At 44.2% G+C, this 18,101-nt stretch overlaps 1 protein-coding gene across 1 annotated transcript in view; it reads right to left on the bottom strand.

Annotated features, from left to right (window-relative positions):
* LOC106602769 (programmed cell death protein 4) overlaps nucleotides 1-18,101 on the bottom strand; it is a 36,930-nt gene that overhangs the window by 2,446 nt on the left and 16,383 nt on the right. Inside the window, exons 3-11 of the mRNA XM_014195613.3 lie at nucleotides 14,547-14,840; nucleotides 14,126-14,223; nucleotides 9,306-9,419; nucleotides 8,897-9,118; nucleotides 8,552-8,649; nucleotides 7,553-7,667; nucleotides 1,881-1,988; nucleotides 648-758; nucleotides 68-207 (exon numbers count right to left, since the gene is read on the bottom strand). Of these exons, the coding sequence (XP_014051088.2) occupies nucleotides 68-207; nucleotides 648-758; nucleotides 1,881-1,988; nucleotides 7,553-7,667; nucleotides 8,552-8,649; nucleotides 8,897-9,118; nucleotides 9,306-9,419; nucleotides 14,126-14,223; nucleotides 14,547-14,840 (1,300 nt within the window). The remainder of the gene's footprint in view (nucleotides 1-67; nucleotides 208-647; nucleotides 759-1,880; nucleotides 1,989-7,552; nucleotides 7,668-8,551; nucleotides 8,650-8,896; nucleotides 9,119-9,305; nucleotides 9,420-14,125; nucleotides 14,224-14,546; nucleotides 14,841-18,101) is intronic.

Below are 18,101 nucleotides of genomic sequence, written 5' to 3'. Positions count from 1 at the left end.
CGCAGAATCCTGGCGGGACTGACTATACCCAAGAGACAAAATGAAAGGGAGTTTACAACAGACTGACCTGGAGGGACAGGAGTCCCTCAACTGTTTGGTGATAACGGACTCCTGGTAGCAGAGGTCCGTAAAGGACTCCATGATGGAGTGGGCATGGGGCACATCCAGGTTAATCTCTGGCAGCTCATCGTACACACGCTGGAAGCCCTGGATGTTACAACACAATACTTGATGAGTAAGCCAATCATATAGTCAAAGAATACTTTCAATCATAGGGCAATATAAGAGAAGATGAATCAATTCAGTCACTTCAGAGCTTGTCGGGTAACAAATGAATGCCTTGACAGTGACTACAGAGAATAACAATATATACTGTAGCTATAGTGAGAATATGGCCGAATACTGTAGCTATATCAGCAACCAGTAAATATGCCTTGACTGAGGATGTCTACGGATGGGTTTAAATCCACAAGGTCTGACGTTGACAATTACAAATGTAACATTCGATTCATGCTATGTTAATTGTAGTGCTGGAAAAGGAAAACCTGCAGTCATTTCACTGGAAATAGTTTTTATAAGTTAGTTATTTTGTGTGCTAGTGCTACCAGTGAATTTGGTGCTACTTTCTGGTGCGTAAGGGGACGTACCCGGTTCATCTGGTCCACTGTGATGAGGCCAATTTTCCAGAAGGCCTGGAGGAGCTTACACATCATCTTGACGGCCGTGTCCCCCTTGGACTCTAGCACCATGACAACAGCCTGGCGACCAGCCAGGAAAAGAGAGAAGGAGAAGAAAATGCATTAGACTTCATGCAATTGTCTGAACAGGATGTTCATGTACAAAATTATTGTTAAATTATTTATTTTTGAAAGTGCCCTAAAATGGCACCCTATTCCCTATATAGTGCACTACCTTTGCCCAGCGCACTATAAAGGGAAGTGTGCGCCATTTGGAACTCCGGTTATGTCATGGACAGTGTCTTAATTTTATTTGCAGCAGGATGGACCATAGATAGTTTGACTTATAGTCTAACCAATATTAAAAAGATTACGCCACACATAGCCAACTAGCTACATAACTATTGAAAGTACAGTAGCGCTATCAATATCCTTGTGCTGACAGCAAAGGCCATGTTCAGTATGGAGAAGGAACAAAAAAAAAGTTAAACAAAAAGGGAGATAGATGACAGATATTTCACCAGATGTATAAAAGAGACATCTGGTTGGCGTTTCCTCTCACTACCAAATATGGAGGAAGCCCAGTGGCTGGCAGTGGGAGAAGATTGAGCTAGATGGATTTAGCTAATTTAATGAAACAATTGATCTCGTTAGTTTTTTTTTTTTTTTTTTTTTTAAACAGAAAATACCTAGCTACAGTTCTCTTGCATTTTACAATAGCTAATGCTAGCTACTGTAGCTAACTCTTAGCTACTGTAGCTAACTCTTAGCTACCTACAAACAGTAAAGTTACTTTAGCTAATGCCCTCTACAAAACATTATCTAATTTAAATAATGTATAAAATTAAACTTTATCTTGGTGGCGTTATAAGTCAACAACGACTAGTTACTTAACGCGTTGAAGTCCCTCTTCAAATCTCCAGTCCGTCTGCATCTCATTTTTAACTTAATTTGAATATGACAATTATTGACTTCACTAAGCCATCTGATAGACCAATAAACGCGACTTTGAAAAACCCATCGACACTTGATCCCATCTACTCGGCTCACTTGCCTCCCATTGGAAATGACAGTATGTGGCCTATCATATTAGAACATCTGATGTGGTTGTCAAATAACATATTTTCGCTTTCTGTTGCAAAACATTTTTTGATACAGTGTGCCCTTCTAAACTGGACCCAAAGTGTCTTTAGTAGTGTTTACCTCATAGACAAGCTCGTGGTGGAAGTGAGGTACTTCTAGGTCCCGCAGACAGCGTTCCGCCTCCTTCACCTCTCCCGATAGCAAGTACTCCTTCAGCAGAAAGTTCATCTGAAACACAAAGTATGAATCAATCACTCTCCACAATTCACCACCCATGGCTAAAACACTGCCCAATACGGATTTGACCGACAAAGGTTGGAAGACTTATCCCACTGAACTAAAGCCTAGATCCAATAGATAAAATATGCATCTTATCTATAGTTTCACATTTCTCAGCAGTGACTACCGGGTCTGGTTTATTTGGTAGTGCAAGGTTTTTCCTGTCAAAAGGTAATCATGAATCGGGAGAGGACTCCCATTACTGGCTGGACAAATGGAGCAAATAGTCAATCACAATGCTCAATGACAAACAATGTCTGGTTTTGTGTGTAGTACTCAACCCTCGTTTCTGTTCAGTTATGGACCGTGAGTGCAACTGCAATTCCGCAAACGCTTGGTGCTTCGCTGACAATTGTCTTTAGTTGAGCATATCATTTAAAAAAAAAAATGGCATGGTGTACAACACACCTGTCTGAGTAGACTAATCTATTGTGAAGGCAGTGGGGATGGCACAGTCCATCAGACAAAGACATGCTACTGAAATTGTACAGGGTTATATTATGTAAGGATAATGGTGCAGCACTAATATTTTCTCCTGCTTTGGATAGAGGTCGCTGCTGTACATAACACGTAGACTAGTCACAAGACACAGGCCTCCTTATTGTCCCTAGAATTTCTAAGCAAACAGCTGGAGGCAGGGCTTTCTCCTATAGAGCTCCATTTTTATGGAATGGTCTGCCTATTCATGTGAGACGCAAACTCGGTCTTGACCTTTAAGTCTTTATTGAAGACTCATCTCTTCAGTAGGTGCTATGATTGAGTGTAGTCTGGCCCAGGGGTGCAAAGGTGAACGGCAAGGCACTGGAGCGACGAACCGTCTTTGCTGTCTGCCTGGCCGGCTCCCCTCTTCACTGGGATTCTCTGCCTCTGACCCTATTACGGGGGCTGGTTCACTGGCTTACTAGTGCTCTTTCATGCCTCCCCTTGGAGGAGTGCGTCACTTGAGTGGGTTGAGTCACTGACGTGATCATGTCCGGTTTTGCACCCCCTCGGGGTCGTGCCGGTGGAGGAGCTCTTCGTAGGCTATAATTAGCCTCGTCCCAGGGTAGTACGTTGGTCTGTTTATCCCTCTAGTGGTGTGGGGGCTGTGTATAGTGGGTGGGGTGATATCCTGCCGGGTTGGCCCTGTCCGGGGGTATCTATGCTGCAATAGTCTGTGGCGGGGGGCTAGGGTCAGTCATATCTGGTGTAATTCTCCTGTCTCATCTGGTGTCCTGTGTGAATTTAAGTATGCGCCCTCCAATTCGCGCCCTCCCTCTCCTCCCGGAGAACCTGAGCTCTAGGACCATGCCTCAGGACTGCCTGGCCTGATGACTCCTGGCTGTCCCCAGTCCAACTGGTTGTGCTGCTGCTCCAGTTACAACTGTTCTGCCTGCGGCTGTGGAACCCTGACCTGTTCACTGGACGTGCTGCTGTTTTCAACTCTCCCTCTCCTGCTGTTTAGAACTCTGATTGCTCAGCTATAAAAAGCAAACTGACATTTACTGAGGTACTGACCTGTTGCGCCCTCTACAACCACTGATTACTAGTTGACCCTGCTGGTCATCTATGAACATCTTGAAAAACAATCTGGCCTTAATGGCAGTGTCCCACCCGGGTACCTCAGAACCATGTACCTCTAGGCTCCTGCCTTTCTAGGCAGTTTTTCCTAGCTCCTGTGCTTCTACATCTGCATCGCTTACCATTTGGGGTTTTAGGCTGGGTTTCTGTATTTTGATACATCTGCTGATGTAAAAATGGGTTTATAAATAGATTTGAGTCATGATTTGAAATGCAAATCAAGCATTTTAGTTTTAAAATAACAAAGTGACCCTTGAATAATTAGCGTAAATAAACCGTTCCATGTTGGCAATTGCATTCACAAATGCATGAGACTTTAGTCTTTGCTGTAATTAAGGGCCCCCCCCCAAGCAACCAAGAATTCCCCCATTTCAAGTTTCACGTCATCTGCATCCATTTTGCTGTCACATACCTATTCCGGTGTTCAGAGTTTATAACCAATTTATTAATGTAATATGCTATAGGTCAGGCCCTATGCGATTTATACATGTGTCATGTAAAGAGAGCAAGGGTTGAGGGAATAAGGAATGTTTCTCCTGAACAAATAATTTTGGTAACAACCTTTGTGGACAACTACAAATACCTAGGTGTCTGGTTAGACTTAACTCTCCAGACTCACATCAAACATCTCCAATCCAAACTTATATCTAGAATTGGCTTCCTATTTCGCAACAAAGCATCTTTCCCTCATGCTGCCAAACATACCCTCTTAAAACTGACCATCCTACCGATCCTCGGCTTCGGCGATGTCATTTACAAAATAGCCTCCAATACCCTACTCAATAAATTGGATGCAGTCTATCACAGTGCCATCCGTTTTGTCACTAAAGCCCCATATACTACCCACCACTGCGACCAGTACGCTCTCGTTGGCTGGCCCTCGCTTCATACTCGTCGCCAAACCCACTGGCTCCAGGTCATCTACAAGACCCTGCTAGGTAAAGTTCCCCCTTATCTCAGCTCGCTGGTCACTATAGCAGCACCCACCTGTAGCACGCGCTCCAGCAGGTGTATCTCTGGTCACCCCCAAAGCCAATTCCTCCTTCGGCCATCTCTCCTTCCAGTTCTCTGCTGCCAATGACTGGAACGAACTACAAAAATCTCTGAAGCTGGAAACACTTCTCCCTCACTAGCTTTAAGCACCAGCTGTCAGAGCAGCTCACAGATCACTGCACCTGTACATAGCCCATCTATAATTTAGCTCAAACAACTACCTCTTCCCCTACTGTATTTATTTATTTTGCTCCTTTGCACCCCATTATTTCTATTTCTACCTTGCACTTTCTTCCACTGCAAATATACTATTCCAGTGTTTTACTTGCTATATTGTATTTACTTCACCACCATGGCCTTTTTTGCCTTTACCTCCCTTATCTCACCTCATTTGCTCACTTTGTATATAGACTTATTTTTCTACTATATTATTGACTGTTTGTTTTACTCCATGTGTAATTCTGTTGTATGTGTCAAACTGCTTTGCTTCATCTTGGCCAGGTCGCAATTGTAAATGAGAACTTGTTCTCAACTTGCCTACCTGGTGAAATAAGTCAAATGGCTGTAATTATTTTGCCGGTTCAGCACCACAGAAAGCGTGGTCGCTACAGCAGAGAAAGAGTGAGACAATGGGTCAGTCAGTCTTTTTATTGCACAGCAAGTCTGAGCCCGGCACAATCAAATCAATTTGCTGTCGGACTCCCTCTAGTCATGTGTCATTTCATCAAACGGTGCACATAAAGCATCAGACAAGCTCAGTGCATATAGTTGATTTGGTTAAAACACAGGATGTATCTATATGAAAAAAATACGTTGTAACCAATCGATTGGCCGAAAGAACAGATGAGACTCAGTCGACCAAGTACATTTTTTGTTGTTGTCTGGGACAGCCTTATTGCTGACACTGGTTCTGTTGGTACGGCCCCAGCTGTAAACAAGCTCTTATGGAATGCGCTTGCCGGAGAGAACACCTAGCCCCCCCAAACACACACCCTCTCCAAACATCCCTCAGCTGGAGCAGGCACTCTGCCGACTACCCCTCTCCATAGTGAAGCAGTGAAATAGGGGTAGGGTTCCAGCGGTTGCTGCCGCTGGGGGTTTAACTGGTGTTCAATCTCGCTGACGAATGTGTGATGACCCTCGCGTGACCAAGGCTTCACCCCTGAGCTGTGAGCACGGTACTGTCAAACAATACCAATCCGGTCCTCTGGCAGACGGTGTTTAAGTGGTGAGAATAAGGGCATAAAGGCATGGCCGGGGGGATAAAAGCCCAGATTAAGAGAAGCTAGACAGAGTTGTCCCAAATGGCACCCTGACCCAATTCCCTTTAAAGTGCACTACTTATGGGCTCTGGTTAAAAGTAGTACACTAAAGGATATCGGGTGCCATTTGGGACACAAAAGATGCTCTAGAAGACTCCTAGTCACTCACAGCACTGACTTAGCAGTCCTATTTGGTTTGTGTATTCAATGGTACAGTATTCAATCAACCCTGGCTTAAATGTTTGTGCAGTAGTCACAGGCAGTTTTGTTTACAAATATACTTTACACACACCCAGGGGAATAAGGGCACTTGTCTGACTCTTTACAAACACATCCCTGTATCATCCGGTTCTTGGAGCGTGTTGTCAAATCACACCCTGAAACGGTTATTTCCAGGTCATGAAAGAAAGCTCCAGGGAACCTCACCACAGTACCAAATCCGTGTGAAAACGCCCCAGGGGGATACTGCTATTCAAATCTCTTAATACCCATACTCTTGACTTCAATGTAGTCTGTGGCAGAGCGATTTGATGAAACCCAGAGGAAAGGGGCAAAATCTGATTCCCTAATAACCCTATCCCCCACGTAGTGCACTACTTTTGGCCAGAACCCATAGGGCTCTGGTCAGTAGTGCAGTATACAGGCGATAAGGTGCCATTTGGCACAGACACTAGTAGCTCCTGTTCTGGCAGGCTGTGTGCCCTCTGTAGCCCAGTGAAGACCCACTCGATCAGGGCCTGAGGCTCAACAAGGACAGGCAGGAAATCAAACCTGGTCTGGAGTCTGCAGCCTACAGAGACTAACGTATAATGAGTTACACAATACTCTTGCTCTGCATACTCATTCCTGACACATCACAAGCGTGTGTGCAGCCGTGCACATTCACACACACGGGTGCCAAATTATCCATTTAGTTCAGGGAGCAAAGATCCCTTTGACCACTCTAGACTATACAAATGCACGCACACACCCCTCATGACTTGAAAACCTGTACTCAGGTGTGTGTCCCTGTGCATCAGTTTACGTGCGTACATGCGTGTGTCCCTGTGAGTGTGAGCATCGGCCTCTTTTGTTCCAGGCTTTGCAGTCAGATCCAAGCTCTGAGGGACAGCGTTGTGCTGACACCAGCCTAGCAGGGCTTCCCGTGGCTCTTTTCCCAGCATGCAGTTCTCTCTCCGCCTTGTGTTTACATAACAGACGAGTGCAGATCCAGAACACCAGGCAGGATATGTCCCAAATGGCACCCCATTCCATATTTAGTGCACTACATTATATAGTAAATAGGGTGCCATTTGGGACTCTCTGCACCGAGAGTATCAGTACAGGTGGAGAGAACAAAAAAGGTAATCTCCACTGTGTGTAAATACAGCTGACCCACAATGGAAAGCTGCAGAGAAATATAACAAAGCTCTCCATTGATTGGTTTTGCATGTTTCTAGCTCTGATAGATGGGTGTTAGCTGAATATATTGCACTTCAAATAATATTAACAGAACCCAGGTGTGTTGCCATTTACCCATATTTGATTCTCATTAGGTTTCTCCTATCACATTTCATGCATGCAGAGACAACATCCGGAATGGGAGGTTGCTTGTCTAACTGGAATGTTTTGTTATGAGTCACAAGATGATACAACACTGGCACGTGATTGGCGGGCGGGGCGCCAGGTCCCGCATACTTGGCAGCGAGGGCCTCTTACCTCTTTGACGAGGTGTTTGACAGGTCTGAGGCCACCACCCACGCCCCACACGTTGTCTAGCCGCACCATCTCCCTCTTCATGGAGAGGAGCACCGCCGCGCGGTCCAACGCAGCTCTGTGGTGAGGGGAATAACCACAACAGTCATCATCGTGACCATAACCACGGAGACGCAATGAGAAAATGGGGAACGTGTCAAGTCACAGCTAGATATTGAACATGGTCACATGAATTCAGAACAAAATTACTTTGAATAAAATTGCCCAGGGAATGTGTAAAACATAAGTGTCAGGTAACAGCAGGTTAACTACAAAATTGACTTTCCCAACTCATCAGAATAAATAACAGTATAATTTGCATTGGAATTTCCATTCTCAGGTTGGAGTAGTGCATCTAACAGAAAAATGGGAGATTCCAAACATTAGGTAAAACCAAAAATGGTCATCCTAGGCATGACATGTGGCTACAATCAGTTCTGGAGGGGGGTCATTCAGTTGCTTGGAGAATGACTACGCTTTCATGGTGAGAAGACGCAAACATTTACCCTGGCCCCTTATCAGGCGGTTCTTAAGTGATTAACTGACGACATCAGCGACAGAGGTAGATAACCACCGCTTTGATGTGGAGTGGGCTTTTCCACCATGTTCCTTGTTGCCCACAGATCTAAGATCAGTGTCTTCCTTAATCCTTAGAGAAACCTGATTGTGAGCAAAATGACCTTAGGGGCAATTTCATCTGAATGCTCCTCACCCTAAATGCCCAACATTAACTAATCCTCCCTGCCTTTATTTAGCACATGATTCATATCATTGTCTCTAATGTGGTTGTCCATATATTGTCTCTGTGCCAATTTGTTGTTTGTCTTAAGCACCGCTTTAACCCTAAATAGAATTCTAAGGACACAAGAAGTTGTTTGAAATTAAAATCCCCCCTCCACCAATCAATGCACATCTTTTTATTTTATTATCCCCCTCACTCCTTGACCTCTAACCCCTGCTCACCTAGCGTGGTCGCAGTCCACCTTGCCTTTGTAGCGGTCCAGGAATGCCATAGGTAGAGCGTGGTCTGCGATGGCTCGGGCAATAAACTGTCCCAGCATCTGTAGAGTTGGAGAGAGTTAAAGGTTAAACCTACGGTATATGATCGGTTATTGTAAGTAAATTAAAAATGGGGTTGGGTGTAAAGCAGCATGACAAATTATCATTTGTCTGAAAATGTACAAAGACTACATAACAAATGGCACCCTATTTATTCCTTATATAGTGCACTACTTCAGACCAGAGACCCATATAGGGAATAAAGTGTCATTTGTGATGCAGCCAATGTATTTTCCCCCAATCAAGTACCTGTGGAGCCTCTGGCGTGTCCAGCATAAGATCGGGCAGCTCTTTGAGGATTTTGTCAAAGGCGCGGGCCATGTCGGACTCCGAGAGCACCTTGCCGACCAGGTCACGGAGCAGCCTGGAGGTGAGCTCCCGGTGGCTGGCCTTCCCCTCCAGAGACAGGGACACAGCCAGGCTGGAGAACTCGTACTTGTGGTGGCCCAGGTTCAGCTCCTTCAGCAGCATCTGGGAGTGGAAGAGGGGGCAGGGTACACAGACAGAAAGAGAAACACGCACACAGAGTTAACGTGAAGTAAAATATGTCGGAACCCTGCGTGGTTGAGACAAAACAGTAAAAGAAAATGGATGCACCACCTAAAGGCTGCCTCATAACCAACCTCTTCCTCTCTTTAGTACAACATCAAACACTTACTTGGACCTCTTTTGTGTCCCCGTGCTCAAAGTACTCCTGTACGATGGGGTTGACGGTCTTCTCCAGTTCCCTCTCGTCCAGCTCTGGAACAACTGTTGCGTAAACTGTGTCTCCCTTCAAAATGAAACAGACATAGGTCAGGAATAGCCATCTAATAACACGGCCGGCCCGCTCATTAGGCAGGATTAGCCTGTAATCTTTAATGCTACTGGTGCATTTGTTAAGTCCAATGTAGCTGTTTTATTTCAATATCAAACCATTTCTGGGTAACAATTTTTTTAACCAGGTAGGCAAGTTGAGAACAAGTTCTCATTTACAATTGCGACCTGGCCAAGATAAAGCAAAGCAGTTTGACACATACAACAGAGTTACACATGGAGTAAAACAAACAGTCAATAATACAGTAGAAAAATAAGTCTATAAACAATGTGAGCAAATGAGGTGAGAAGGGAGGTAAAAGCAAAAAAGGCCAGGGTGGCAAAGTAAATACAATATAGCAAGTAAAACACTGGAATGGTAGATTTGTAGTGGAAGAAATTGCAAAGTAGAAATAGAAATAATGGGGTGCAAAGGAGCAAAATAAATAAATAAAATGCAGTAGGGGAAGAGGTAGTTGTTTGGGCAAAATTATAGATGGGCTATGTACAGTGATCTGTGAGCAGCTCTGACAGCTGGTGCTTAAAGCTAGTGAGGGAGAAGTGTTTCCAGCTTCAGAGATTTTTGTAGTTCGTTCCAGTCATTGGCAGCAGAGAGTGGGAAGGAGAGACGGCCAAAGGAGGAATTGGCTTTGGGTGTGACCAGAGAGATATACCTGCTGGAGCGCGTGCTACTGGTGGGTGCTGCTATGGTGACCAGTGAGCGGAGGTAGGGGGGAACTTTACCTAGCAGGGTCTTGTAGATGACCTGGAGCCAGTGGGTTTGGCGACGAGTGAAGCGAGGGCCAGCCAACGAGAGCGTACAGGTCGCAGTGGTGGGTAGTATATGGGGCTTTGGTGACAAAACGGATGGCACTGTGATAGACTGCATCCAGTTTATTGAGTAGGGTATTGGAGGCTATTTTGTAAATGACATTGCCATAGTCGAGGATCGGTAGGATGATCAGTTTTACGAGGGTATGTTTGGCAGCATGAGTGAAGGATGTTTTGTTGTGAAATAGGAAGCCAATTCTAGATTTAACTTTGGATTGGTGATGTTTGATGTGAGTCTGGAAGGAGAGCTTACAGTCTAACCAGACACCTAGGTATTTGTAGTTGTCCACATATTCTAAGTCAGAACCGTCCAGAGTAGTGATGCTGGACGGACGGGCGGGCAGGTGCAGGCAGCGATCGGTTGAAGAGCATGCATTTAGTTTTACTTGTATTTAAGAGCAGTTGGAGGCCACTGAAGGAGAGTAGTATGGCATTGAAGCTCGTCTGGAGGGTTGTTAACAGTGTCCAAAGAAGGGCCAGAAGTATACAGAATGGTGTCGTCTGCATAGAGGTGGATCAGAGACTCACCAGCAGCAAGAGCGACATCATTGATGTATACAGAGAAAAGAGTTGGCCCAAGAATTGAACCCTGTGGCACCCCCATAGAGACTACCAGAGGCCTGGACAACAGGCCATCCGATTTGACACATTGAGAGGGGAATGAAGTACCTTACTGTGATTAATTGAAAACAATGGTCAAAAATAAATGGCTTCTTAGCAAAGAGCAATTTTTCAAGCAAGAATTCTGCTAGGTCTGAGTGGTGAGGGGAAAACTAATTTACTACATAGTGACGTCACCATGGAAGGCCAAAACTCCCACCAAAACAGGCAGAAATGTCAGGTGGTCTTTTCAAACAATTTTTAAACTAAAAAAGGGCATATTCATAATTTGTACAATTTCACAGTATTATTCCAACCTTAGGTCAAAATGTATGTAAAACACAGGAAAATCACTGACTGCACTGGGCCTTTAAGGTATAGTGCAGGGGTCAATAACTGCCATCATATTTAGGCTGAATGGCCGGGATATGGCAAATGTAACAGCAGACAGCAATTCTGTGCCAAGTGCTGCCGACATACACAGTGTACTTCTAAAACTTTGAATATTAACCTGTTAGGGCTAGGGGGCAGTATTTACACGGCCGGATAAAAAAACGTACCCGATTTATTCTGGTTATTACTACTGCCCAGAAACTAGAATATGCATATAATTATTGGCTTTGGATAGAAAACACCCTAAAGTTTCTAAAACTGTTTGAATGGTGTCTGAGTATAACAGAACTCATATTGCAGGCAAAAACCTGAGAAGAATCTGTACAGGAAGTGCCCTCTCTGACCATTCCTTGGGCTTCTTGGCTCTCTTTATTGAAAACTGAGGATCTTTGCTGTAACGTGACACTTCCTACGGCTCCCATAGGCTCTCAGAAACCGGGAAAAAGCTGAATGGTGGCTTTGCAGGCCCTGGCTGAAAAACATTAGCGCGTTTGGATAGTGGTCGGTCAGAGTACTATGAGACTGAGGCGCGTGCACGAGGCGACACCATGTTTTTATTTTCTCTCTCTTTGTACTAAAACACGGTTTCCCGGTCGGAATATTATCGCTTTTTTATGAGAAAAATGGCATAAAAATTGATTTTAAACAGCGGTTGACATGCTTCGAAGTACGGTAATAGAATATTTAGAATTTGTCACGAAACGCGTCGGGCGCATCACCCTTCTTTACCCTTTCGGATAGTGTCTTGAACGCACGAACAAAACGCCGCTGTTTGGATATAACTATGGATTATCTTGAACCAAACCATCATTTGTTATTTAAGTAGAAGTCCTGGGAGTGCATTCTGACGAAGAACAGCAAAGGTAATAACATTTTTCTTATAGTAAATCTGACTTTGAGGGCTAAACTTGGTGGGTGTCTAAATAGCTAGCCCTGTGATGCCGGGCTATCTACTGAGAATATTGCAAAATGTGCTTTCACCGAAAAGCTATTTTAAAATCGGACATAGCGAGTGCATAGAGGAGTTCTGTATCTATAATTCTTAAAATAATTTATGTTTTTTTGTGAACGTTTATCGTGAGTAATTTAGTAAATTCACCGGAAGTTTGCGGGGGGTATGCTAGTTCTGAACGTCACATGCTAATGTAAAAAGCTGGTTTTTGATATAAATATGAACTTGATTGTACAAAACATGCATGTATTGTATAACATAATGTCCTAGAAGTGTCATCTGATGAAGATCAAAGGTTAGTGCTGCATTTAGCTGTGGTTTGGGTTTATGTGACATTATATGCTAGCTTGAAAAATGGGTGTCTGATTATTTCTGGCTGGGTACTCTGCTGACATAATCTAATGTTTTGCTTTCGTTGTAAAGCCTTTTTGAAATCGGACAGTGTGGTTAGATTAACGAGAGTCTTGTCTTTAAAATGGTGTAAAATAGTCATATGTTTGAGAAATTGAAGTAATAGCATTTCTAAGGTATTTGAATAACGCGCCACAGGATTCCACTGGCTGTTACGTAGTTGGGACGATTTCGTCCCACCTACCCTAGAGAGGTTAACACCCCAGTCGCTCTGGTGAAAGGTTTTTCTAAACAACACGAGCAGATGAGTGCCTTTGGCTGATTCCAGAGAAACAAGAGAAGGCAAACTTCCTCAGTGAGCAGGGCTTCAGGAAACTAGAGCGGAGAGTGACCTCTATTGTTTTGACCTGCGTTGAAAAGAGGGGAAAATATCACTAGAGGGAGGGAGGGTTTCAGCCATTACCCAATGCACTGACTCACTTTCCTGTTTTCCCCTCCTGGTTTAAGAATAACCACAAATGTTCAGACTGCACCAATGACCTGTTCTGGTATTGTTGGAATACTTTAAAATATTCTGCAACTCCCTTCCTTAAGGTAACCATTGATCTTACTTGAATGAATTTGATTACACCATTTAACTTCCACAGAACCAGCCGTGATTGATGAGTGATTACTTCCAGGAAGGGAGGAGGACCCATGGGTCAAACAGGATCCATGTGACCCTAACCACTCCCTTACGACAAACCACCTAGCTAGTGGGGATCCCAGACACACTACTTCTGGGATTTACTGGAGAGCAGGCCTGTGTGTGTCAAGAGAATGGTACATCCAAATGGCTTTCTATTCCCTATATAGTGCACTACTTTTGACCAGAGCCAAGCTCATAGGGCTATATGCTTTTAGAGGTCAGTAGAGCTGTGCGCCAGTGTCACCAACTCTGTCCTAGTTATCTGCTGCCACAGGACAACTGCTCCAGTACTGTTTCTGAAACAGCGGCACTCAAGGACAAACGGCAATTTGCACCATTATTTTTCTAGGTTTTTATCTCTTAAACGATAGCCTTGGAGGCACTTTCCCACTACATGGTTCAGTCACAGCGACCTCACTACACAGGATAGCAAACAAAGCCTGCGACATCCACTTTTACGTTTACATTACATTTGTCATTTATCAGACGCTCTTATCCAGAGCGACTTACAGTAGTGAATGCATACATTTCATACATTTTTTTATTCATTTATTTTCCCTCTCGGTACTGGTCCCCCGTGGGAATCGAACCCACAACTCTGGCGTTGCAAACACCATGCTCTACCAACTGAGCCACACGGGACCTTTTAACTGATAGTGTTTAAAGTAAAAAAAAATTACAAGCAACAACCCTCAGACCAAAACAACTACAGAAAGAACCTGGCCCATAGTAGACCCCTCATCTAAGAAACTGTTGTCTTTGTAGTAACAACGTGGGACACGGGTGTACAGGAGAAGAGGGGTGCGTGCAGAGGCTCTATTGTATAGGTTGGGGTAGGAGAGCGCTCATGTACACACGTACACCTCACCTGTGCAACCTCGTCGTAGTTGGGGTCCTTGACATCTGGTTCCTCTACCTCGTACACCATCCCTGCTGCTCCCCACACACCTTTACCCCCTGCACCACCTGTAGTGTAAGGACCACAACATCAGCGCTAGTCAGTTAGCACTATAGACACGTTTTAGAATGGGTTTTGTGAACCCTGGGAGAATACTGCTCTATGATCAGTTTACCAGACTTCAATCCTAAACAAAAACTTATGGCCCCAGACCAAAACTAGCACTAGACCACCAGGGCTTGGAGTAGATTACTTCCATCTATCTCAAGCATAGTTAGCATTATTAGCCTAGCACAGACCTTTCTTAGGCAGGCCCCATTTTTAGTCTTCCATCTCAAAGGTTATTAGCATAGTTAGCATTATTAGCTGTTAGCCTCACATTAGCACATACCTTTCTTGGGCAGGCCACGGCCCTTGCCTGTCCTGGACTTGCGGTCGTTGGGGACGGGCCCCTTGCCCTTGGGGCTGTAGGAGTCGCCGTCGGCCAGCTCACCCGACAGCGACTCAGAGAGTGACTCACTGCGGGATGACGATTTGCGCACACGCCGCTTGGCCTTGGCCTTGAGCCGCGCCTCGTGGAGCGCCTTCTCCTGTGGCGTCCAGTTGCCGTTCACCTCCGCCTCGAGCGCAGCCTCGTCCTCATCGCCATAGGGATGGTCCACATCGTCGTCGAAGGATAACACCCCTGCAATTGGATACAAGGACAGGCAGTGAGTTCAAAAGGTGCAGTATGGAGTTTAATCAATTACATGTAAATATTAATAACATTGAACCGGCAGGACTGCACCCTGGTTGGCTTAAATACATGTCTGCATATTATATACACTTTTTATTAAACCATTTTTGTGCAGTTCTTCCAGTGGCCACAGGGGAACAAAGACAGCAGAATGCACCTTTGACAACAGGAGGTATACATTTGGTTGTGTATCCTCCATTCAGTGTTGCAAATTATGGAGATGGATATTCAAAAGGTTTAGAGGTCTGTGGAAACATGACAACTATTTGAATGTCAACTGCCAGCACTTCTACTACAAATTACACAAGCAGAATCCCCAAGTATGAGAAACGTATCCAGTCAGTCATGAGATAATAACCAAAGGATTACAGAGAGAGCGCCAGTCAGTCAAGGAAAATATTCAAAACTGGATGTTCAAAAGAGACTCATTTCCCTTACAGATAACAACGAATTCTCTAATACCGGCAATGTTATTTTGGCACCGTGGACAATGTCTAGTGTAAATTGAGACTGGTGGCTTTTTAATGGACAGGACACATGTTAACCTTTGAGAATAGCTTAACTTCTTTGGGATAGGGGGCAGTATTTTCACGGCCGGATAAAAAAAACGTACCCGATTTAATCTGGTTACTACTCCTGCCCAGAAACTAGAATATGCATATAATTAGATTTGGATAGAAAACGCTCTAAAGTTTCTAAAACTGTTTGAATGGTGTCTATGAGTATAACAGAACTCATTTGGCAGGCCAAAACCTGAGAAGATTCCATACAGACATTTACATTTTAGTCATTTAGCAGACGCTCTTATCCAGAGCGACTTACAGTAGTAAATACATGCATTTTTTTTTTTGTACTGGCCCCCCGTGGGAATGGAACCCACAACCCTGGCGTTGCAAACACCATGCTCTACCAACTGAGCCACAGGGAAGGCGTACAGGAAGTGCCCTGTCTGGCAATTTGTTGTCCTTCTGTTGCATCTCTATCGCCATTACAGCATCTGTGCTGTAACGTGACACTTTCTAAGGCTTCCATTGGCTCTCTAAAGCCGCCAGAAAGTGGAATGGGGTGTTTGCTGTCTCTGGGCAAAGTACAGCAGCTCTGTTTGTGTGGTCAGCCTGGGGACAGTGAGACTGGAGACGCGCGGTCACGAGACTTCTCAATTTTTTTCTTTCAGCCTTTGAATGAATACAACGTTGCCCGGTTGGAATATTATCGCTATTTTACGAGAAAAATAGCATAAATTGATTTTTAAACAGCATTTGACATGCTTCTAAGTACGGTAATGGAATATTGATTTTTTTTTTAACGAAATGTGCTCGCGCGTCACCCTTCGGATAGTGACCTGAACGCACGAACAAAACGGAGGTATTTGGATACAACTATGGATTATTTGGAACCAAAACAACATGTTGAAGTAGAAGAAGTCCTGGGAATGCATTCTGACGAAGAACAGCAAAGGTAATCCAATTTTTGTAATAGTAATTCTGAGTTTAGTGAGCCCCAAACTTGGTGGGTGTCAAATTAGCTAGCCTGTGATGGCCGAGCTATGTACTCAGAATATTGCAAAATGTGCTTTCGCCGAAAAGCTATTTTAAAATCGGACATAGCGATTGCATAAAGGAGTTCTGTATCTATAATTCTTCAAATAATTGTATTTTGTGAACGTTTATCATTAGTAAATTCACCGGAGGTTTTCGGTGGGTATGCTAGTTCTGAACGTCACATGTTAATGTGAAAAGCTGGTTTTTGATATAAATATGAACTTGATTGAACAAAACATGCATGTATTGTATAACATAATGTCCTAGGAGTGTCATCTGATGAAGATCAAAGGTTAGTGCTGCATTTAGCTGTGGTTTGGGTTTATGTGACATATATGCTTGCTTGGAAAATGGCTGTGATTATTTGTGTCTATGTACTCTCCTAACATAATCTAATGTTTTGCTTTCGCTGTAAAGCCTTTTTGAAATTGGACAATGTGGTTAGATTAACAAGAGTCTTGTCTTTAAAATGGTGTAAAATAGTTGATTGTTTGAGAAAATTGAATTGTGGTATTTTAGTTGGTTTTGTATTTTGCGATGCTGTTGGCTAGGGGTTCCGCAGGCGGAACGGGGTTCAGGTTAAAGCTGCAATAAGGTTAAAGCTGCAATAACCTTTTGGGCAACCCGACGAAATTCACATAGAAATGTGAGTTTTAGTTTCAATGGGGGCTGCTAGCTAAATATGCTAACAAGCGCAAACTAAAATAAAGAAACTGCTTGTCTTTGCAATCTAACTTATAATAGGTATACATAGGTAGGAGGCTGTCATTTTTGGTAAGTTCGGAGATTTACAAGCGAATGTGAATGAGAGACATTGAACAAAGTTGACGCATGCTTGTGTGAAGGAAGAACAGTACTGGCTCTGGAGCAGCATGTGTACACGCTGTGTCTGTGTGGACTCCGCTCGGAGAAGAGGGGTGGGGGAGCAGATGGGCAGAGAACTGAGAGGAGAAAAAAAAAAAAAAACGCAAGGAAGATAGCAGCAGCTGTACAGATTTCTCAAACACGGCAGAAAGCTAACACTATGATGCCCCGTCTTCCTTATTAAAATCCTGAGAGGCAGTGCTGAGGTGCCACCCATGACTGGGAGCCCCATAGGGCGACGCACAATTGTCCCAGCGTCGTCCGGTTTAGGGGAGGGTTTGGCCAGGGGATTTCCTTGACTCGTCGCACTCTAGCAACTCCTTGTGGCAGGACAGGCGCCTGCAAGCTGACCCCTCTCGTTAGTTGAATGGTGTGGCTGGCTTCCGGGTTAAGCGAGCAGTGTGTTAAGAAGCAGCTGCGCTTGGCGGGTCATGTTTCGGAGGACGCATGACTCCGCCTCTAGCGAAAAGACAAGATCATCAACTACCAACTTGGATATCACGAAATTGGGGAGAAAAGGGGGGGGGGGGGGTAATGTCATTTCTGCTCGGTCTCAGACTAATTTTGTGCTTCAGTTGCACTTCTCCACCGAGAAAACAGACTGTGTAGCTACTTTTCTCCTCTAATTTTCAATGTAGACTACATTTAAGCAAAACATTAGGAAATGTAGCTGGCTACATTCTTTCTTGGATAAACATTAGAAAAGAAGCCAAGTATATGAGGTTACTATGAAAAATTGTGGCTGCCAGCCAAATAGCATTGCACTTCTGTTATCCGATGAAAATGAAGTAATTTTCTGCTGAAT

This window comes from Salmo salar, chromosome 04 (genome assembly GCF_965601325.2).
Source record: "Salmo salar chromosome 04, fSalSal1, whole genome shotgun sequence".
Taxonomy (NCBI): Eukaryota; Metazoa; Chordata; class Actinopteri; order Salmoniformes; family Salmonidae; genus Salmo; species Salmo salar.
This window is presented reverse-complemented; position numbering and strand designations above follow the sequence as displayed.